Source organism: Sylvia atricapilla, chromosome 2 (assembly GCF_009819655.1).
Source record: "Sylvia atricapilla isolate bSylAtr1 chromosome 2, bSylAtr1.pri, whole genome shotgun sequence".
Classification (NCBI taxonomy): Eukaryota; Metazoa; Chordata; class Aves; order Passeriformes; family Sylviidae; genus Sylvia; species Sylvia atricapilla.
Genome location: NC_089141.1, coordinates 53,345,826 through 53,369,767, shown reverse-complemented (window position 1 = coordinate 53,369,767; position 23,942 = coordinate 53,345,826). Strand labels below are relative to the sequence as shown.

General features: G+C 36.0%; 1 protein-coding gene across 1 annotated transcript in view; it reads left to right on the top strand.

Moving 5' to 3' along the window:
* Window positions 1–23,942, top strand: part of LRCH1 (leucine rich repeats and calponin homology domain containing 1) — a 111,961-nt gene that overhangs the window by 41,758 nt on the left and 46,261 nt on the right. Inside the window, 6 exon segments of the mRNA XM_066313291.1 lie at window positions 12,336–12,480; window positions 15,385–15,511; window positions 20,828–20,933; window positions 21,441–21,577; window positions 22,554–22,681; window positions 23,794–23,878. Coding sequence (XP_066169388.1) covers window positions 12,336–12,480; window positions 15,385–15,511; window positions 20,828–20,933; window positions 21,441–21,577; window positions 22,554–22,681; window positions 23,794–23,878 — 728 coding nt within the window.

Sequence of the window (23,942 nt, the reverse complement as noted above, 5' to 3'; positions counted from 1 at the left end):
AGTGTATTAGATAAAAATGCCAGAGTGTTGTTTTTTGAATGTAGAAAATGAGGTTGTAATGTGAGAATGCCAGGCAATTTTTTTATTAAATCCACAGTTTCCTCAGTAGCTGAACCTCTTCTTCCTAAGCATTAGGAACTACTTGACATTGAGATATTGAGTCCTGAGAATGGATTTGGTGAGACTCAAAGTCCTGACAAAGATGACTTTTAGTGTTGTCTGAAAAGTCACAAAATTGCCTAAATCACCAGTGGATCTCTTTACTTGTGTGTTAGTGAACTTGTTTGGGGTACATTTGAAATACCAGTTATTCAGTCAGAATGTTTAGAGGGTACAGTTAAGAGTATGTTACTGAATCAGTGAGTTTTGCAGTGCATTAGTGATGTAAAAATTGAATTAAGTCAGAATTGCACATTTGGAACTAATGATATCAGTAGAAGTTGAGCTGTTGAGTAATAGTAGTTGTAGTATAAGGTTAGCAGGTTCAGTATTCTGAAAAACTGAGTTCACTGCCTCCTCTGGTGGAAAACTTAAAAATTAATAGTTCACTTCACAGTAAAAATTTTAAAATGTATGTGCTGGATAAACAAATCAAGACAAAAAGTTCTTAACCACCCCCCCAAAAAAATCTTTTGCACTTTCTGCTGCCACAGTTTAAGGTGTATTCCCCAACTCTTTCACATTCTAGGCCTGAAGCTTTTAGCCATATTCTGTTTTTCACAAAACCTGACCTGGATTTGCAGCAGCATATGTATCAAAACAATATTTGTCACTGATTTGAGCAGGTTCACAGCTTGTACAATGAAGAAATTTGTCTTCTGACAAGGGTTATTTAACCCCCACTGTTTCATTAAAGCATTATTATATTTTATCACCAGGAAGAAAGCAGATTGAGTAAAAAGTTAGGGTTTTGGGTTTGGTTGTTGGGATTTTTTTTTTGGGTTGTTTTTTGTTTTTTGACATGACAGTATTATAACACTGCAGTTACTGGACTTCTTAAATCTAGGATCTATTAAATCTTGCTTAGACTTTGTGTCTACCCATCAAGCTACAGTAACTGAAGGGAAATAATTCTGTCCACCAGCTCTTCACAGGACTCCTCATTACCGACCTGCAGGGGTCTCATTTGGGCATAAATAAATGAGCTGTTGTAGCCTCTTCAGGATAAGACTTCCAAGTCTGTAAGTTCATTACATTTGTTGTAATTATTGATGGGGATGGCATTGTGAATTAACATTTTCCTGTCCCTTCCCTGCTTTCTGTGCAACCTGTTCTGTGTCTGTGATAACCCAGTGTTACCACAGTGAGAGTACATGAGCCATCAAACTAAGAGGAGTGTGCAAGGTAAGAGACAAATAAAAGCAAAAGCACAACAGAATTCCTTCAGAAAGAGCACTGAGCCCAAAATCATTCTTACAGAAAAATATCATTATAATACTTAGCCTGTAAGATGGAATTTTGACCTCATGAAAGGTAGTTTGAAAGGAAAATTAATAAGGAAGTAGAAACGAATCTACACCAGAAGCAGAAATTGTAGGTCAACCTTAGTAGGCTATACTGATGAGTGTTAAATTATTTTGTGCATTTCAGAAGACTGTCTGTGAAGTGTACCCCCCCAAAAAACACCAAATGGAAAAAAATTAGACCAAATGAGAAGGGAGACTTTCTTTTGTCTCTTCAAAATTCACATTGCCATGCAGTTGTTACACAGCTATAGCACTGATAACTTACCTATGATTTTAGGCTGCCCACAAGTGTCATTGGTGCCTGCTGGCTTATTCCCACTCGTATCCCCCAGCAAGGATTATGGCAAACCTTGTGCCATACTGTGGTGGTTTCTGCCTGCCCAGTCACAGGCACTAAGTTGTTTACAAATAGAGATTGTGTGTGTGACTTTATCTTCCCCCTCCCAAGTCGTTTTTGGAGTCAGTGTATCTGACGTGTCTCATCTTGTAAAGATGTTAGATTAAAATCCTGTTGTAAACTATGACTTGTTTTAACAAGTTAAAAAAAGAAGTTGCACGTTACCCATCCAAACCCTCCCTGACCAACAGGCAGGATACTGGATATCTGTTTTGGTTTTGTTTTCCCCAAGGAAAGCAAGGTTCTTTGATTATGAAGAAAAGAAAAATTAGAAGGATGAGAAACATTGTCTTAAACTTGAGAAAGAGCCATGGGAACAGTTACATAGGATAGAGATCTTAGTACAAAAATTACAGGTCTGTAGTTCTGGTGGTTCCAGCTGTGTGGCTTTCAGTTTGTTTGGGGATTTTTTTTAAGGATGGGTAAAATATGTACTGTGCTCATTTTGCTTCAGTTCAAGGAAGTATTTTTATTATTTTTTCCTTTTTATTTCCTTCTATCTAGGAATAGCCATCTGGTTTTTGATTACTTATTACAACCTAATTTATTTATTCCAGGATTTTTCTTTCTTGGCACCTTACTTTTTAATAATATTTTCATGTTTTTCTGTTTTGTTTAGAAATCTGAAATACTTCTTAGCCATTCTTTCAGATATTGTACCTCCTGTGTAACAGCCATATAATTACTTCATTGTTTAAGATTTTACTCAATAGTGTAAATCAGCTTTCATGGTACAAAACAGATTTGTGTTGATAAACTGTTACAATTATTTTGTGCTGACTTCAAGAACCATTTCTAGAGAAGGGCATGAATAATGCAGATAAAGGGAGATTAACCCTGACATCTGTGGGAGAAGGGCAGACAGAAAGGGAAGTGATTAGATGAGTAATGCTCTGTTTTCCATGCCACTGTAAATTAGCATCAGGTAGTTTTCTCATGTCTTTGCCCTCACGCCTTTGATATACCCAAAGATCAACTAACTTTTATTCATTTCCATGATTGTAGCAAATTTTCTTACAGAGCAGTGAGACTGTTCATGTGTAAAATGGATTTAAATAGGCAAATTTAGTATTTAAGTCTGTCAGGTGTGAAAAATAATCATCCTCAAATTGGAGGCAAGTGAGCTACTTCATAGAAATTGGTTTGTGTGCTACTTATACCAGATGGTGAGTGTGAGGTAACTCCTCTTTGAGCAGGTCACTGAGGCAGATAGTACATATCATAAACAGTGTCCTCTCTTCACAGCTTGAGAGGAAAATATAAATAATAGCTATTAAAACAGAGAATGAAGTGAAAAACAAACCTGGACATTGCATTTAGCTTGTTTCTTAGTAGTGCTGTCTGTGGGCTGGAAAAGGTTCTAGCCCATTAGGTTACATCCTGCTGGTTTTGAGAACATCATGTGAAATTTCTCCATGGAGGTGGAAAGTGTTGGCTTCCAAAGTAGACAGCTTTAAGAAAGAAGATCTCTGTGGCTGAAGTGAGAGATTAGTACTAGAAGATATTGGAAGAGTGTGTCTGTGCAGGGATCCACTGCCTTCTTTGGGATAGGTTGTAATTTCTGGTTTTATTTCACATCTTTCCTGGTTCTCCAATAGGCTGAAGTTGTTTGAATGAAATAAGCTTGTGTGCCTGCACATTTATATACATGCATATGAAATTTACATTTTTTTTTACCTTTTGCATTTGAGGAAAGTAGTCATCACTCTTCTTTTTTCAGAAAAGAATTTCATAATCCAAGTCTTAGATCTGTTAGGCATCTCTTATATACCTGGAATTCCCCTTATAGCCCAGTTTTACCCGATCTCTCATCATTTCATGATGATAATTAAAGTGCCTGTGGTGGCCAAAGCCAATCTTGAGGACTTTTCAGTATCAAGATTTACTTTTTCTTTCCATAGAGAAGGCAGGGAAATCCCTGTCCTCACTTGTGGGTATTCACGGTGAAATTTTCTTTCATGTGTCAATAGGCACAATTCAGGCAGATGACAGAAACATAGTTCCACACCATAAGGAGATTCAGCTGGATAGTGTATGATGTAAACACTTCACTTGTTTTCTCCAGTGGTCTGAATCAACCTACTATAAAGGCTAAAAATGGGAAATAGATGGCAGTTTTTAAAGTTCATAGAGCTGGATGAAGTTGGATGAAGATTTCTTCTTACTGCTGCTGTGTCTGAGAAAACACCTGAAATATTGGTCCTGTTCAGGCTGATGCATACAATACTGGCATGATGCAGTCCATTGATCCTTCTTAGAGCTGGTTGCTTATTCAGGAGTGAAAATTAATGACTTGTGTCCTCCCTCTTGTGTGGAAGGCGTGGGAGAAGGAGGAATTCTTCATGGGCCATGAGCCGGTTTTCATACCATGTATTATTAAAGGTTGTTGTTTTGACGGAACAAGTGTGCTGCCAGATACTTTTTTCCATCTCATGGTACCAGGGTTTGGATGCCTGTATGGGGTTCACATGGCTAGAGGACCCACACAGGGACAGTTGTTGCAGTACTACAGCCTGTGGGAAGGACTTGTGTTGGAGAAGTTCATGGAGGACTGTAACACATGGGATGAACCTGTCCTGGAAGAGTGAGAAGAGGAAGGAGTGGCAGAAACAAAGTGTTGATGGACTAACCACAGCTCCCATTCCCTGTTCCCCTGCACCACTGAGGGACATGGAGGCTGGGAGAGAAATATGGGAATCATTATAGAGAGGTTTAGTCTGGAAAAGGGGTATAAGGGAAAGGTGATTTTAGTTGTTATTGTTTCTCATTACCCTATTCTCTTATTAATTGGCAATAAATCAAATTCCTCAAGCTGAGTCTCTTTTTTGCCCATGACAGTGATGGGTGAGTGATCTCTCCTGTCCTTATCTCGGTCTGTGAGTTGTTGCTTTGTGTTTTCTCCCTCTGTCCTGCTGAGGATGGGAGTGGTAGAGCCACTGTGTGGGCACCTGGTGGCCATCTGGGGTCAATCCACCACAGTCCACATCTGTTTGTATCCACATGGAAGTCTGCAGGAATAATCCTCTTGTTCTACTGTATGTTTTTAGGGAGTGCTATGCACTTTCACACCAGATTTATCTCCCAACAGTTTTTATTTTCTAATAATCTTAACCCCAAACCATTGTTGTCCTAAAGAAGAAGAAATAAATTATAAAAGAGAAATTTAAATTTTATATGTTGGACACCTAAAAGCAGGTACAATAATGAAGCAGACTACTATTGTAGCCTTCATTTTTTTATTCCTTCAGACTTGTGATACTCTTTTGAACATGTTTCTTGCAGAGAACTTTCCTTTTGTGTCCTTGGAAGGGGAGTGTGCCATGGATAATAATGAGAATATGCTAGCCCTTTGCTCCCTCCTTCCCCTTTTATTTCACACAGAGGAAACAAAAAACCCTAAAGTGATGTTTGCGCAAAATTTTGGGATCACTGGGAGAGCCAGTTTAGGCTGCTGGATTGCTCCAGGCTAGTTGGTGCTCTACCTGGGAAAAAATGTCGGATGCATGTTTTTTAGATTTGGCCATACTTTATTACAGGTCACTGTGGAAAAGTACTCCATTGTAGAGTGATGGATGGAATAGAGTAAATGAGGATTGCTGGGGTGGAATGCAGGCAGGGCCTTTGTCAAATGTATCATCATTTTGGCCAAACATAGCTATTGATGTGCTGCAGAGGATTCAAGGAAGCCTTATATTCTTGTGTCATCTGAAGGTTAGGGAAGAGTACTTCAATGTGACTATTTCAAAACAGACTTTCTTCTTGAGGGGTTACTCCTGTTGGAAATCAGTGTATATCTTTGCTTCCTGCAGTAATGCTTGCAACTGTGCAGCCACATTTGTAATCTTCTGAAAATTGTGGTGGACGACAGGTTCACAGGAGTGCTCAGGGTGGTTTTAAACAGAACCTTCCTGCTTCTGCCCCCTTCATCCGCTGGGGATGGGCTCTGAAAGAAGCAAAAGGAGAGACGCCCCTGCGGGGTATTGGCCAAGTCTGTGAGATCGGGGCCCCCTCTAGTGGTGACATCTCTGTCAGGCTCTACGATTTGCTGCTCTCGGCCTGTTTTTCCTCTGTCCGGTTTTTTCCCCCCTTTCCTCTGAATACCGTACTTAGTTCCTCTCTATTTTAGCCCTTTAACTTTCCCAGGTACTATACACAGTGGTAAAGGAGAAGATTTTGGTGTGTTAAAGCTAGTGATTAAAAGAAAAGTGGATAGAAAAGTCTACGTATGATCACTTTGAAATTTCCTACACCTATAGTGTAATCTTAATTGAATTGTGGCTTTGAGGTGGAAGTTTTTAATGTTGGTTCTTAAATTAATGAATGGGAGACAGATGGAAATGGACCACATGCTGACAGTGCTCAAAAGTGGTGATTAGTACAAGTGTATGAGATGGCAGAGTTGCTTCATAATCTCTTCAAAATACTTGTCTTGCAAGGTCTGTATGTTTTTGTCTTTCTGCTTGAGACAGATGCACTGTCTATGTATTTTGGGTCAGTAGCTGTTTACATCTGGACTCAGTGTTGATCAATGTTCAGATGCTATTGTTGCATACTGTGCTAGGAATCAACATTAGAGCTGCCCTTTATTCAATCTGATATGAGTTGTATTTTCAGAAGGAAAAACTTTGAGCCTATGCATTACTATGTCTTTTTTTTTTTCCCATAGGGAAGCAGAATTGTTTTTACTTTTCTGGATGTTCTTTGTCTTCTGTTATTTGTGATTCTGTTTGCTAAATAACTGAAATAGAAATGTCTCGTAGTGAAGAAATGCCATATGCATTTTTTTGGCATAATTGTCATGAGTAAAGCAGAATGCATTTGATGCCAGAGGCAGTGGAGGTCTTTGGTGACTCTTATTCACTGGTGCAGCATCACTGGCCTAGAAGTTAGTGACTGCAGTAAAAGCTGGCTGCACACCCAGAATATTATTCATAAATTCTGGCAGAGGGAGAGGATGAGTAGGTATCCTGCTGTGAATATGGAGATAATGACAACTTGAAGGGCATGTCTTAAAAGTATGTAGCAATTCATAGTTCTGTAAGTGTTTTCATGACTAATGGATTGCATTTGTCTCTAGAATGGTGGATTTTCATACCATTTAGGGGGAAGGCTAGAACAAAGTAATTGCTTCATTAGAGAGCATTGCTATTTGATTGATTCTCATAGGTGCAATTACACTGATCATAGATGACTTGCCTTCTTTGCCAAAGTGGGAGACAGCATTGCCAAAGATCTGAAATGCACTTTAAGTAGATATTCCAAAAGGTATCCAAGATATGGTTCCGTCATTTGTGGTTTCAGTTTCCAATGAAGAAGGTGCAATGAAGATGTACCTTACTAATGAGGAGGTACAGGCTTCCTCAAAGTCTGATAAAACAATGGGAGCTTTCAGTATAAGAGGAAGAGCTCCATGTGGTTATGCCTTTATGGACTTCATGTGTTTTCTAACGTTCTTATTTGCATTATGAAGTTAGGGTTGAACTTACTATTTTTTTTTAGGCTTTTACAGTGAATTGTTTGAGTTCTTTGTCAAATGCATTTCAGACATCTCATTTGAATACCTTGAATGGTATCTTAGTGCAAATGCAAATAGCTTCTTCAGAATGATTCCTGTCTTTTATTCAGTAAGTGCTGAATCCTACAGAAAAAAAGGCATGCAGTGGGCTGGAATTAAGATTGTTTGGGCGACTTTTTTCCCCTTGTAATTTGTTCATTCCAGAACTTCATAGCAAATACAGATATGAAATATATGGTTTTTTCTCTTGTTCAGTGGTGGATAGATGCTTATAGCATGATTTCAGTTTTTTGTCTATTGCAGGTTTGTGTGCTAGAAACATAAACTCATAGTGAATTTGTGTCACATCTGAAATGTGTAAATCACTTCTTTTTAATAAACTGCTTGCTTTAAAGTTTTCTGTCAAGATTTATGATGTAGTAGTGCATATGCGTATTTAAGGAATTACTTTTACAATTTAAAGTCTTAAGTTGTTTAGCTTTCCCATGAATAGTATGCAATTTTAATTTAATGCACTAATAACTGATACTTAATAATATATTAATCACTGGAAAGCAGTACAACTGGAGCACTTCAGTAGCTTTAGTGAAAGAAATGTAATTATCTGACTTCTAATATTATTTTGGATATTTTGACAAAACCATTTCGATTTCTGCTGTGCAATTTTTCATACCATGTGTATGTAGTATATATATATATGTATAGTGGCACTTGGTTGTCTAGCTGTAAGTTGTGAAGTCAGGAAGGTCCTACTCAGTGGTAGCACTTCATTGTGATAGAGGCCAGAGCTGTAGGAATGAAAAGGTTTTGCTGCAGGGGTGGGGGCCAGTAATTACTGCTGTAAGGGCAGCGTGGTTCCTGGCCGTGCAGCGTGCTACTCACCAAACAAGGCTTGGAGCCTTCTGTTAAATGCTTATTTACCAGTGTGAACTTTTTTGCTTTTTATTGTTCACTCCCAGCTAAGGAAGTGCTTATTTTGTGTAGTTCCTGTCTGGCTTCCAACATAGTAACATGTCTCATACAAAAGCCATGTCATTGTGCCAGAATTCTGCTGACTATTTTAAAGATCAAGATTGCGTCTAATATTTTTCTAAACTGGCTTGCTTATTTTTTTGTGTTCTGTTACTTTATTTTGGAGTTTTAACAAACTTGTTCTTGGCAGGGAAGGATGAAGTAAAGCCAGACGTAGTTTGAAAATGTCTTGGTGTCACAAATAATGAATGAATGGTCTATTTTATTTAAAACAGGAAGCTCACTCCATTGCATGGACTCCCCCTGCCCCATTGTTTTGTATTTCTAATTTCATTACAAATTTCTTAATGGAAATCAGAGGAAATAATGACCTCAGGTGAAACCTACCTGTACTGTCTTGGCAACCATGAAATGCCCTTTTGCTATCATAGATTATTGTATTAGATCTCCTTTGTGTCACATAGTCTAAGCAAGTTGTTCAAAATTCTTTTCAACACCAGGAAATTCCACCGCTCTGTTCATTTTCTTTTCTGCAGCAAAAGCCAGTCTGTACAGTAACTTCATTATTAGTAATTACCATGAAGTATTCTTCAAATTAGTGACGTAAGGGGGATGTGTAGCTTAGCAATTTGGGAAGTGTAGAGTTAAAAAATTGCAGGAAGAAACTAAAGGTTTGCCAGCTAGTTGTTTCTGTATTTTAAAAGTATTGCCACATGTTGTTTAAAAGTGTAGTTTCTGCATTCTTCCTTTTCCTTAAATAACCCAAGAATGCCATAGCAAAATATTTTCCAGAAAGTTTATGAATGATGATAAACCTGAGATACATGCAAACTGTTTTCCTCAGTATGCTCATATGGTTCTGCAGTTTCCTAAAGTCTTAACCGTTGTATTTTATTCTAGAACTTGTACTTCAGGTTAGCTCTTGAGTTTTATAAAGACTTACTGTAAGATGCAGAAATTTGAGGCAGAAGTACCTTCACATAAAGTAGTATCAAAATAATTATGTAAACTTCAGGGGTTTCTCTACATGTGTGTATGGGCTTATAAGGTAGAGTATAAAACTGTTATGCAGGCTGTTTTCCTTTTAGTTTCTTGCAACTTGTGCTTTCCTGTGTGGAGTTTTCAGAAAGCTGCTGAGCTTTCTTCACAACTACCTCATGTTCAGAGGCTCACGTTCTCTCCGGTATTGTATAAAAGTAATCTGTTTTCTTCTTTAACTTCCATATGATCAGGGAGATGTATTTTTTGGCAAAAATTATACCACTAGTTAAAAATGTGGTAGGCATTCTGTATGTCAGATTCCATTCCAGTACTGTGTTCCACAAAGACATTCAGATTTCTTATTAATGATACTTTCTGTCAGGAAGTTATAGGGACAAACATCTGCTTTTTTATTAAGTTATGTTACAACAGTTTAAATAACATGCAAATTTTATTCCTCTGCCTTATACTGTGAATAGATTAGATTTTTAAAAGTTATTTTTATTGTCATTATAATCATTATTTAGGAAGTAACAGTAGATAGAAGTAGATAAAAGTGTTAAAATTATCTTACTGTGATAACTAGACAGCAACAAATAATTGACTTCCTTTGTTGTGTGTGTAGTGTGTCTTATAACCCATGGTCCTGTGGATGACAGGAGGAGATTTGTCTATGATCTGTGTGGGGTTTTTTTTTTTCTTTCAACAAGTTAACAGTGTTAAAACCTTGAGAACAAAAGACAGCAATAAATAATGAAAAAAAAATTAAAGGCATTTGACTGTTAGCAATGTCTGTTTTAGGAGTGGGGTAAATCTAGTTGCTATTTTGCTTTTTTGAGATACTAGAATTTTTCAAGAGTTAGTCATATTGTGGCAACAGTCTTTTATTTGATGTGAAGATAAATGAGAGCAGGCATGAGGACGGAGTTAAGGTGGTAGGCTGCAGTTTTAGGAGCTTGAGAAGAAGTTATATTTTAGTTAGATCTGTGTATCACTGGACAGGGATCACGTGAAGGATGGGTTGTTACTCTCCATTTAGTGCCATACAGGTCATTTTCACCCTAGACAGAGAATTCACTTCATTCATCTGGATTTTGCTGCTCTTTCCACTTTAAGGAGAAAATGAGCAGAATGTTCCTGGCAATGTCACCACAGAAACACATGATTTAAAAAAAGCAAGGTTGTATTGTAATCAAATTGTAAAATACAAATAGCCCTGGCATGATTCAGAAGGTTACAGCATGGCAGTCTTCTGTTAATATCTGATAATAAACATAGCTAGAAAGGCAGCTGAATTCTTTTGGAATGCCATGCTGGTAAACAAGTGCTCTCAGGATAAATAGAAAACAGTAGAGAATTAAAGCACTAAGCCCAGGGCAACAATGAAGAGCTTTATTCTGCTTTGAAACAGTAGTAAGAGTCGCTCAACAGGGAATGCTTCAGAAATGAAGGGAAGAGAAGCTGAGGTAATGCTGCATCTAATCACCATCAAACTTGGTAAGAGAAAGCAGAGCAATTAGAGTTGCTGTTGTATAGTAATTGACAAGTGAATAATTTTGGTTGAGGTGCTCAATTCAATCATGCTACCATTAGGGTCAGCAGAGCTGCTCTCAGGTACTGCACCTGTACGCCGTCACAATTGTCTTGGTAGGGGATGGAATAATGAAACCAAGTTCTTGTTGGAAGCAATGAGACGAGGCAAAGCAGAGGCTGACAAAAGTAGAATGTGCTGAATTTCAACTTGCATTGCAGGAGATAAGAACAAAACTTGTAGGTCCTTCTGACTGGTGGTAGGTTTGAATTCAAGCTGTGCTTCTGCACAGCAAACTTATAAGGAAGTTAAAAAATGCTTCAGACTTCTGTTTGTTCACAAAAAGCAAAAGTATGGTCCTAAAGACAGGAGACAGATTATCACGGCCATGGAAATAACCCATACTTTAGTGCCTTTTCCTTTTAGTTTAAGTTATCTTTGAAATTAGCTTTGGAGAATCAGGCACTAGGCTTAAAATAGCAGCAATGAAGTGAGGAGATCATTACGTTCTGTTTTTTTTCCTTACGAACAGATATTTCACTTTTTGCATAGGGACATTCTTGTTCCTTCCACTTAGCAGGTGACCATTCTTCAGGTCAGGCAGGTGACATGGGTAGGAAGCATTTGTGTAGTTTCTGAGGATAAGATACTTATTCTGCAACACTATTTAAACAATGATTTGAACCCACTTGATTCAGTTGAATGCTGGCATGCATTGTTATTTTATGACTTGAGCTCACATCAGCTCTATGATACCTCATTCTTCATACAGTGGTAGTTAAGCAACAAAGCTCAGTAACATTTTTTCCTTCTTATTTTCCTTTGTGTTTGTCTGCTTAGAATGGGAAATGAAGAATGAATAACTATAAAAAGTCAAAAGCTTTTGTTTTGTGGGTACAAGTGTCTTGGGGGATTGGAATCCATCACTGTTGTTTTGTATGTACTTACTACTTACATAAGATCAATTCTTGAAGACCACCACTGTTTCTTTGGGTAGCATTCATTTATAAATGGTTTAGACCCAGGAAATACTGGTCAGTTTGAGGAATTACCTGAATTGTTTATTTATTTATCTATTTAAAAAAGTTAAAGATGAAATCCTGGTTGCTTGTTTTCTCTCAATGCTGTCGTTATTTGCCGATGTCTGTGTATTGGCTAGATCTTTGGGTATGTTATATGAGCTTTTAAATCTGTTTGCAACTATTTCCTCAGCATATTGAGTCCTGCAAGTAATTACTTTTTATTAGACCAAATAGATCCTAATTGAATGTTTGCTCTTTTATATGCAGCCTGTTCCATTTCAAAATTGTAAAAGTTTGCACTAGCTTTACTTTGCATAATAAAGATATTGATCTAATTTGCTGTCTCCCTGTAAATTATATTTATTCACTTACCTAAATAAAATACAGCTTTTCAAAGTACGTCTTTATAATGGTTCAAAAAATGTGCCTTGTCTGTTTTTCCTCTTTTCAGATTTATCCAAGAATAGGTTAACTGAAGTTCCTACGGAGTTGTGCCATTTTGTGTCACTGGAAACACTAAATCTGTACCACAATTGTATCAAAGTTATACCAGATGCCATAGTAAACTTGCAAATGCTAACTTACTTAAATTTGAGGTAAGTTTGTCTTTGCCACGTTTTTGTGTTTATTTGTAAATAGGTGAAGTTTTTTTTGTCTGCATGTTATAAAGTTCTGGAACAACTGACTGCATTTTTTCATGTTACTGAAAAGGGTAATGCAAAAAAGCTCATTGGCTGCAGAGGCAGCTCTGTATAAATGCCAAAATGTAAAAATAATAAAAGAAAACGAAGCAATATTAATCTAGTTCTTTCCCCTAATCTTCTAACAAATCCAGAATGCTAAGCACATCCACATAGTTCTATTCTTTTAATTAACTTCTGATGACAAATTTTTGTAAAGCTTGACATACATTTTGCGGTTAAAATATGGAGGGACAGAGACAGACCATTTATATTTTTCACCATAGGGAGTGGAATGGAAGAGTGTGATACTATATCTATCACTACCATAGTCATATTATGAAAGAGATATAGCTACTGCCTTTTTTTAAGAGAAAGTGGCAAAGAATTAGACATCTTTGTCTCCTTTGCAGGAAAAATCTGTGTGAATACTGATCAGTACAGAGAATTGCTTTTAGCTCAAGTGCAGGTGAATGCACTTGATGAATATGCTCTTGATAGAGGGCAGGTGAGCCCTTTTTCAGTTGGAGCAACTAAGTTTTCTTTGCTGTTAACTGTGTAAAAACTGTAATAGTGAAGATATAAGTCTGGTCTTTGCAAGAATGAAGTCTGAAAAGAGGGTGAAGTGGCTCTTTGTCTTCTAAATTCAGGGGATGAAGGTTTGATCATCAGTTTTGTCAACACTGAGGATCTGTCTCAGGTCTATATTATTACCGTACTGCAGTTTTGGCTACTGTGGAGCACTATTTTGGCTCTAAAAATTGTAGTGGAATAGTGTATCCTGAGTGTCTGCACACATACAAGAAATAGGACTTGAGATTTTGAATTAGTGTTTGTTAAATATACATAAGGAACTTAAAAACTGGATTAAGTTATTAAATATACATAAAATGTCTTGGTAAATTTAGGGATCAGAATTAACTTGGTTAGAATTTAATATCATGAAACCATGAATTAGAACTCTGTGTAGTGATAAAATTTGTGAGAGTCATCACAAAACTAGAATAGATTTTGTATCACATAGGAGAGTGAATTGGACAAAATAAAAGGGATTTTTTTCATTTGATTAAGTAACTGACTTTTCTCTCAGTTTAAAATTCCCTCTTCACTTGAATGTGCCCTTCCCCTGTTAGTTGAACGTAGTCAACAGTCTGAACAAGGAAATATATTCTTGACTTTCTAACCAAGTTGTTTCTTGGCAAGAAATACATAATAGATTTAAAATGCATATCTTGCTGCCTGCTACCAGCAGAGTCCCTATGTTGAATAGCATTAGAAAGTGATGCCAAGAAATCTAAATATAGTCTTTGGTCCTTGGTGTATACTGTTCATGTCTTATTTAAATAAATTCCTTTGAAACTAATGATGATTTATTACTCATTTGCCCTGGTTATGTTCTGTTCCTTATCTCTTAGTGGGTTGCTTCTGTGTTCTGTAGAGCTTAAAAATTGTTTTTACTTATTTTTTTTATCTGTTTTTGATCTGCAGCATAGGGTTACTATTTTAGAGTCTAAGGATCCTCAATTTGAGTTCTTTAGAACTTGAAAAAATATTTCCAAGTAGTTTTTTGAAGAAGTTGTGTCTTGGTCTTCTGTAAGGACACTAGAATTAAGAAACATGGCTTCTGAATAAGCATTGATACTTTTTTTCAGCTGCTGCTGGTTAGTAGTTGGATTTCTAATTCTTATTTTCTTTGGGATACTGATATCTGTCTGTATCCTGGTATATGCAACAGAGATATGATGGTAGTTTGTTTTGCACAACATCTTGAGAATGTTGTGTGGAGCATGAATATTCATCTCTATATGCAGCTTTGTAGCACACAGCTGGATTGCAATTGAAGAAATGCTTTGCATCTTGTGGAATTCTGCCTTTTTTTTTTTTTTTTTTATGTTTTTGTTTCACCTCGCAATATTGCAACTTGTGCTGAAATTACACAGGACGATTCTTGCCATGTGTTTCCAGAGTTCAGCCATCTGTCTTTGCTTTCTGAAGCAAAGTAGGCATGTAGGCAGGAGCTAATAAAAATGGTTTATACTGGGGTGCCACTTAAAGTTGCTGTTCATTGTTTTACTACAGGTTAATAATCATAAGAAAGAAAGTGTTTTCTTTTAAAGAAAAAATATTCTAGAAAAGAGTAATAACTATGTTATTCTGATGAGCATAAAGTTTCTTCTGGGAATTGGGCCACAAATTACTATTTTTAATCTTGTGGACATCACAAAGGGTCATGACATTTATCATCTTTATGCTCTAGCTTAGGGGTCTTGGAAGGAAATGAACCACTGGTAGTCCCAGAAATTTTTGCTGTATTTACCTGGTTTAATAGCACATAACCATAGAACAAAATGCACCAAGTAGTTTTCATCTGTAAATGTGCTTTAAATTAATTGACAAAATAACCATTTTGTCTGTAATTTAGGTATTTGTCTTTCAGCTGTAAGAAAAGGCATCCATTTTAATGGCACATAAAACCACAGGAATGTTTAAATACTTGAAAAATACTGTCTCAGTTGACTTTCCTGTATTCGTTAGGAAGGGAAACAGCTGTTCTTTGTGACGAACAGGTCTGCTACAATGTTTTTAAACTGATATGATGCATTTTTTTCTAGAGTGGTAAATTCCACAATATTGTTAGTTAATAACAATAATTTCTGGTGTACAAGTGTCTTCTTAATGACTGCCATTTGAAAATTTCAATTTTATCTGCATAAAATGTGACCCACAGAAATGAAGAAATTTTGCAACTCTCAGAGTTTATGTGAGTATACAGTAGAACATCACTGATGGTTTTAATATTTTTGTTTTGTTTTGTTGCAGTCGAAATCAGCTTTCTTCTTTGCCAGCTTGCCTGTGTGGTCTTCCTCTAAAAGTCTTAATTGCAAGTAACAATAAGCTAGGTTCCCTTCCAGAAGAGATAGGTCAGCTAAAACAGTTAATGGAATTGGTATGTTATTGATCTTTTTTTTTTCCACTTTTAATTTTGGCTTCTTTTGAGTTTAAATAGAAACAGTAAAATTCACTTTTCACGTATATTTGAACAGGTGCTTAATAATGTAATTTGCAAAACTTAAGTTTTTAAGTTTTTAACTTCAAGTGTGTTGGATAGTAACACAGTAAGAGTTTTTCCTTTATGTTCTTCAAGACTCTTTTAAACAAAATCACTGCCCTCAGTTAATTCAAAGCTCAGTTTCAGAGTTCCTCATCTTCACCATTTCTGCTCACTGCCTGCCTTGGCTCTCTGTTTCACTGTATTAAGTTCATAAGTTCTGGCATCAGGCTCTGCAAGGTTGTACCCCCCAGCGCACCCTCCCCTCCCACTTCCTTTCTGTGTTGTTCCTGTCTGCTTACCACACTGCATTCCACTCGTGTTACTGGTCTTATCAGTCTTATTTTCATTTTATTTCACTACATTTGTCATGCAACCTTCGTTTCCTGGAACACCTATCTAAACAGATTTGCAAAATGATTATACTTCTCTTGTTTTCAAAGCTATCCACATGACTACTGCTTCTACAAGCAGTAGATCATTTAGAATATAATGTCCAGTCAATAACAGTCTGAAAAAGCAAAAAATGTTTGGTACTATAGCATGAAATTAATTTAATTGTGTGTGTTTGTGGAAAATATATAAAAGAGAATGCTTCCCTTTCTCTTCCTTTATCTTCCTCTGCTATATATTGTAGGCTGAGGCTCTGAATTCTTTATGATATACATGTGGTGGTTATTTCTATTCACTTTGACTTTTTGAGATACAAATTGACCAACTGCATTTTGACACTGATAGTTTATGCATAGTAAAGCAACCTGATTTGAACTTCCTTACAGCTGCTGGTATTTCCATTGATAGCAAATACCTTGCACATCTTTTGTGTACCTCAAAGTGCCTTATTACCATGTTCTTGTCTTTATAATACTAGTTCCTCCAGTAAATTACATTAGAGAAATTAAAACATTGCTTGAGGCGCCAGCCCTACTATTGATTCTTCATAGGTGGTATGAAGTGGCAACTGTGGGGTTTTTTCCTTCTGATATTCGTGAGCAGCATCCTGTGGTATCAGGTTTCTGTTGCATATTACAATTGATATGGCTGTTGATGAGGGTGATGGGGGTAGTTACCTTTTCCGTTCTGAGTTATGACTGAGTTCAAGACTAGCAAGTTTGTTTTGTTTGGTGAGCATTAATAATTTATCATATCAAATATTTTAAGTTTCTGTGTGTGTGTGATGGGTTTAGTGAGGTTTACACAGATGGTTCTGATTTAATTAATCTTAAAAATGTGTTAGGTTATAGCACTGTTTTTGTTGTGCTTAAAATAGACACAATAAAGAGCGATGGTTCCAGTTTTATAAATAATTTAAATTTAATACAAAGTTTAGTAAAAACTAAAAGCTTGAAATCAACGTCAGTCATACCCAAAGCACATTTGGTTTGTTTAGTTCAAGGATATCATGTGTTTAAATTCTGGAACTATCTGGAAGATTTTCATATTACTTTCCAGTTATAGTATAGTTTCAGTGTTACTGTTTGTCATGAGGAACAAAACAATTCTTGCTTTAAAAGTATTTTATATGAGAGGCTCTAGCTACACGTCACTTTGGAAGCCTAGAAGATACATGAGAACTGAAAAAGGTCTGAGGCTTGTTCTTCATTATTTAGAAGGCATTGGGGGGGCAATGAACGAAAAAATAAGTTTTTGTTAAATTAAGCATGAGGCTTTTCAGATGACCTGATTACACAGTTTGATGCCACCATGTGTGTTTGGTACATTTCTAGGGAAATGAGTGGCACTATTTAACTGGAAATGACATAACTTGTGATGTGTTGGGAGAAGCGAATAGTGGTAGGATTGAAAGTGGAGATCTGTGTTGGCATGTATAATATAAAGCAGTTTAGATAATAAGGTGATCATTGTTCTAAAATGAGTGAAAGAGACAAACAAAAAACATTAAGTCATATTGCAGTTGTTGCACAGAGAATTCAGCTGTGTGAGTGATGCCAGCCTGAATAGCATGGGATTCAAGCAGAAGTGTCACCCAGCCCTCTGCCAGGGAGTTCTGTTGTTTTGGTGTGTACACAGTGCTGGTGCTGGCCTGGGCCAAGGGAGAGACCCTGAGATGCCACCTGGCTCTGTGCAGGACATTTCCAAGCAACCTCAAGTTCCCCAAATATTTCATAAGCTGCATGCAGTGAGGTCTGGATGTACATAGCAAATAGTCCTTTTTATCTACCTTTTTAATACAAAATTTAGCACTATAGTCACTGTAGAATGATACAAGGATAAGTTGGTGCAAATTAGGTCTTTCGAATTAACTCTGCATTTTCCCTTCTATCCTCCAAATGGGGTAGGTAATGATTTTCCTATTACCTGTATGTATTTCTATGAATTTCATACCTGTAGCACAGAATAATTTTGATATTACATGCAGAAAACTTCCAGGTATTTTAAATTTAGGGTTCTGACACCTAACTTACTTTGGTGCTTGTAACATAGATTTTTCTCCCTGCAGAATACATTGCCATTATTTGGCAAAAAATTTGGTTGGGAAATTTACTTTTATTTGCTGCAAAAAAAAATCTTTAACTCAATCATGTCTCTACTGTCAGCCAGGAGAGTGCAAAATTGGTGTGAAGATAATCTAAAACTTACTTTCTGCCAAGGAAAAGTCATTAGGCAGAGATGGCTCAGTAATTGCGCCCAAACTAGCAGATGTGCAGTAAAATTCTATTATCCATCCTATCAGGCAGTATTTCGTGTCTACCTTCTTCAGGTAACAGCGCTCTCCCTCTGTGGGATGCTCCTATCTCATGTTGGAAGCCTTCAAATTACTGTGGGATTTATGTCCTTTGCCTCCTTCATCTAATCAGAGACAGCAGCCTGACCATGTAGGACTGGCTGCCTGCTCTTTGCTTAAGTGGTCCATGTGCTCACATGCTGTGTAACTGCGTTTTACTGTTCAGTGTGGCTTCTATGTGACAAGCTCTGACTAAAGCCATGTGCTTTTTAGGATTAATGGCTCAGTCAGGAGTCCTGAGTTTAAAGTTACGTAAGGAGGAAGTTTGCGTCAATTTGAATGGTTTGAATAAACTTCCCTGTGTGTTTGAATAAATAGGTTCATTGGAGTCAGAGTACCTTATTGTTTTTTCTGTTTATCTTGCTGAACATATATGCTGAATTTGATTGGTTTAAGACCATTTAAACATTACCATAATTAAAGGGAAACTGCTGATAATTTTGCTTTCATGCCGCTGATCTTCATGCCACAGTAATTAATGTCAAATTTCCTCAATTTATTAAACATTAAATAAACACCTTACATTTCTCTGATTTTGACAAATTGCCTTGTCATGGCAGGACATGACCTATCTGCTGAGAACAAAATAGAATTAATACAAGAAGTCTGATCTCAGCAAATACTGGTTCCCCATGGAACTTGGGTGTTTGCACTTCAGTTACCTGCAAATGTCCCTGAAGCTGAGTTTCAAACTGCTGGTTGCAAAATTTCTTAAAAAATTACCAGCTTGGAAACCACAGGTGTTGGATAGTATTGTTTCCATTGCTGCCAAAGTAATGAGAAAGTTTAACACTGTCTCTGTCACACACACTCATGAAGTCTAATAATAGCCAAGAGCCTAACTACAAATAAATGTGACAAGTCTTTGTTTTCCATGGCTATTCAAACAAAGTAATAAAAAAAAGCAAGTTAGACTCCAGTATTTAGGAGGATAAAGGATACTGCTGTCTCTAGAGATCTTGTGAATGCTGACATGCTGTCACAACAGATCAGTCTTATTGAGGATGTTTTGAAAGGCTGTAAGTGGAAGTGGACTTTGTTTTTGAGTTATACACTGCCAGCTTTCTTTTTCTTTTTTTTTGATGCTTCCTCCAGAATTCTCTGTTTCTTTCCCTAACTTGTTTTGGTGTGTGTGCCTAAGTACCCTTGGTCTAGAATTTCTTTGCCTCAAGGTGACTTTAAATTCTGTGCTCTAAAAATCAAGTATCTAATTATGAAGTAATTTAAAGACTGTAAATTAAAAATAGGACAGTAAAGCTTTAAAAATAAATGATCAGGGAACAATACAATTAACCAAAGTTTGTGACAACTTGGGCAAAAATACACTCATTAACTGGGATTTTTAATTTCCTTGTCTAAAAGCTACAGTAATTTCCTGACTCTGTTTTGACAAGGGAAGGAAGTCTTGGCAGCAATAAGATTCTATTACAAAAAGAAACTTGTTGCATGCAGGGAATAGCGTTGCAAGATCACATTTTGGCTTTAGTATAAGTTTTTTGTTAACTAGATTTTAGGCTCAAAGATAAGGAGTTAATATAATACTTTTGGTATTAGAGCAAGCATCTTCAAAGACATGACTTGGAAATCTGGCTTCTCAGACTTTTGTAGAGCTCCCAGATACTTTATTAATCTATTTGAAACAGTTGAGAGAGTAGGAGCATTCTGTTGGCTTTTCAGGAAAATTTGGCATAATCCTATTTACCTTTCATACTGTGAAATACTGTTTCATTCTTCAGTACAGAAATGACAGCATAATTGGGACATTACTCAGATTTCCAGGTTACCTGGGATTTAAGCAGAGGTTTCAATGTCCATTTGGCAGCAAAAATGATAGCTAGTATTTGACAGTGGTCTCATTCAGACTGACTTAATTCAAGAAGTTGATCTTTCATGCACATTCATGGCAGTTTCTTGCTTGAAATAGTTAAGCAATGCTAAAAAAGCTCTGTTCCTTTTCATTATGGCCTACTATGTGCTATGCTGGTCAAATATATGCCTTTACTGAGCATTACAGAATGCTATTGCTGTATTATTATTATTTTATTTTGCTTAAATATTCCATCTTGAAGAACAAGAACCTTTTTAAAAATGCAGATCCACACACTTGGATTTTTACATTTCATCCTAACATACTTAGTTGTATAATCACTATACTGAATTCTCCATATGAAGAAAAGAGAAAAAAATTAGATCTTCTTAAGTAAGTAGTTTTGAATGTTTTGATGGAAATTAAATTAACTTTCAAAATTAACTTATTCTTTAAATAAGAATTTGGTCTGGCTTTAAGTAATGTGCGAACATTTTGCAATGTATTTTTTTGTTGTTGTTGTGACTACAGGACATAGATTGTTGCATTTTTTCAGGTTAATAAAATGTCACAATGATAATAGCAAATTAGCTGTGTGTGTACTATGGAACATGTAGGAGCTGATATTTCATTATTATTTGTTGTTATTGTTTTACTGTAGGATGTCAGCTGTAATGAAATCACAGCTTTACCACAGCAGATAGGCCAGCTGAAATCTTTAAAAGAGCTGAATGTCAGAAGAAATTACCTCGAAGTTTTACCCCAAGGTAAAAGCAAATGAACAGCAACAAAAAAATCTTTACTGTAGCTCTTCTTATTGTAAATTTGAAAGTATTTAGAATCATATAAATAGATATGATTAAAAAGCAGCTAAATAATTATTACCTTGTGTTCAAGTTTATTCCATTTGGATCTGCAGGATATAACATTCAAGGGTATCCATTGAAGAACAGTGTGTGAGGTTTCTTCAATGTATCTTTATAAATCTACGCAACTTTTAAGTTGAACAAGTGTCTGAATGCTGTATGGGCAATGGTCAGCTGACTTTCAGGAAAAAAAACATTTCAAAGTATTCATTTTAGAATTTATTGTCACTTGTATAACAACAACACTCTTTTATTTCCCAGTATAGAATGGACTAAATGTTGATCTTATTCCTCCCTGAGCTTGTATTTTTCTGAATGCAAAAGAAGGGTTGTTCAGAAATATTTTATTATTTTATGCCAAAAATAAAAACAGATATAACACCTTCTCTCCTTTTTTTTTACTTTTAGAACTAGTACAGCTTCCCTTGGTAAAGTTTGACTTTTCCTGCAATAAAGTGCTTGTGATTCCAATTTGTTTTAGAAAGATGATGCAGTTACAAGTATTACTGCTTGAGAATAATCCTTTGCAATCTCCACCAGCACAAGTAAGTAACAGGTATAATTTAAGTTGTGCCTTAGTATTGGTTGGCTGCTAACACATTTTAGACTGTAAAATGTCACCTTCTGCAATTGCAGGCTTCTGAATTTCAGTCTTCACAGACTGTTGATAGTTGTTGTCATTTAAATAAGATACAGGATGTATCTAAATAAGACATTAAAAATATCCTCTATTCTCAATATGAATTTGTACAGCACTTAAACCAGCACACATCTAAATGTCCATTCTGTTAGCTGTATTTTTTTTTCTTTTAATTTCTGTCTGCGTATGAAAGTTTACCTTGGAATACATGTATAATTTTGAAAAAGAGGAGGGATAAACTTCCTGGGTAATTTTTCTTTCTGTTAAAAAGAATCCAGTTTGAGAAGGTTCTACAGTGATTTGCTAACTTTAATTTTAAAAATATGCAGATGGTCTAAAACACAATCCATGTGAAATTTATTTCACTTTATAGTGTAATTTTATATATTGTGAAATAAATAAAATTCCTCTTTGGAACTGTAGGCCACTCTGAGTAATAAAGATAAATGAATGCAAGCTGTGTTTGGTGCTTAATTTTGTTGTCAACTTACTGGACAGTAGATTCAAACTGCATCTTTGGAAGCTACAATTGTTCTGTATCAGCAGCTGTTGAAATACTTAAGAATTTTATTACGTTGGAGAAATGCTTTTCATAGTCAATAGTGTTGTTGCCTTTAAACTAAAAAAAATACAAAGCAAGAGGTTTGCACTTAAAGAAGAAGAAAATTCTGTCTTAGTCTCTGAGGGTATTTATACTGGTAGACAGTATACATTATTGAGTATATAATTGAAGTACTTATTAATTAATTTAAAACATCTGTTTTCCTTTAAGTGAAATTTATAATATTAGTTGAATTTCAGGGAGGTTTAGACTAAATGACACTTGGAATAAATTACTTTTTTATTCTAGTTCTCAACTTAACTTTTTCCTTGTCCCACAGATTTGTACAAAGGGTAAGGTGCATATATTCAAATATCTGACTGTCCAAGCCTGTCAGATTAAAACAGCAGATTCACTGTATCTTAATGCCATTGAACCACAGCATTTGCCACAACCTGTGGAAGAGAGGTATGTATGAGAATCTCACTTGGTTTTTTCACGTAACACTTACGAACAATAAAATAGTATTTTATGTTTTTCTCCATGTACCTTTGGAGATCCCTTTGTGAATTTCTATCAGATACGTGTCAAAGGTGAGAAGAATCCAGGATGAAGAGTAAGGTGTTCCATTTAGGAAACACCTACTAATTTTCTGTTTTGTTCTTTAAGCATACAAAAAAATTGACATGTGTGTCATGTCCTGTCTGGTATGTTGGTCATATTGAAGAATACAGATTAGGGTAAGGGGATGGTACAGAGTGGATTTCCAAAAGCAGTTTCTGTGAAACAGTTTACTGATAAGAGGCAATTTAAGATTAGGATTCATGAATCAGATACCTTTTTCACATGTGAAAACTGATAAAGCTTCTTTCTTAAATTGCTGTGTCAATCTGATTTTGATATCACAGCTTTCAGGATAGCAAATAAAGGGATAATCAGGTATATTTAAAAAAAAATTAGGTGATGAGAGTATTGCATCTTATAATACAGTTTAAAATGAGTAGAGATCATATTAGTACACTTTAAAATGAGTAGAGGTCATATTGGGTAATGAAACCAGAATAGAGAGCAGTTGTCATTATTACAGTAATTTTTTCAAAAACCTAAATTCCAAAGTCTATTTTAAGGCACCAAAAGGAGGTTTCTGTGTTAATAATTACTTCAGCCCTGAGGGAAATATGAATTCTGTTTTAATGGATCAATGGTTACAATTAAATCAGTTGACTTCACTTTGAGTTTTACTATTTTGGTTTCTTCTCCCACGGCTAAATTGCTTCAGTCCTGTGCTACTTACCTAGTAACTAAGCAGTTTTTCTACTGTATAGACAAAAGCAAGCTGATAGCAGGTGATTTCTGTTGTTTCATTAATCCTTGGGCTAACTAGCCATTCAATCTGTTCTATTTTACCATCACCAGATTGTAAATGTTTAGTGTTTTACTGTGCTAGGCTATTTCACCTTTGCCATTAAGAATAGTTTGAAGTTTGCTCAGAGTTAAGTGAAACCAGAACAGAATTTGAATGTAAATGCTATGGTAGCTTTTTACCGATTTTTAATTTTTTTTTTTTTATTCACATCTAGCATTGATGACATCTACCCAAGTAAAAAGGACTCAGATTCAGGTGTTGGTAGTGATAATGGTGATAAGCGTTTGTCAACAACAGAGGTAAGTTGCCTGCCTTTTGTGTCAAACTCCTCTCCCAACACTCATATTTTGACTGTGTTTTAAG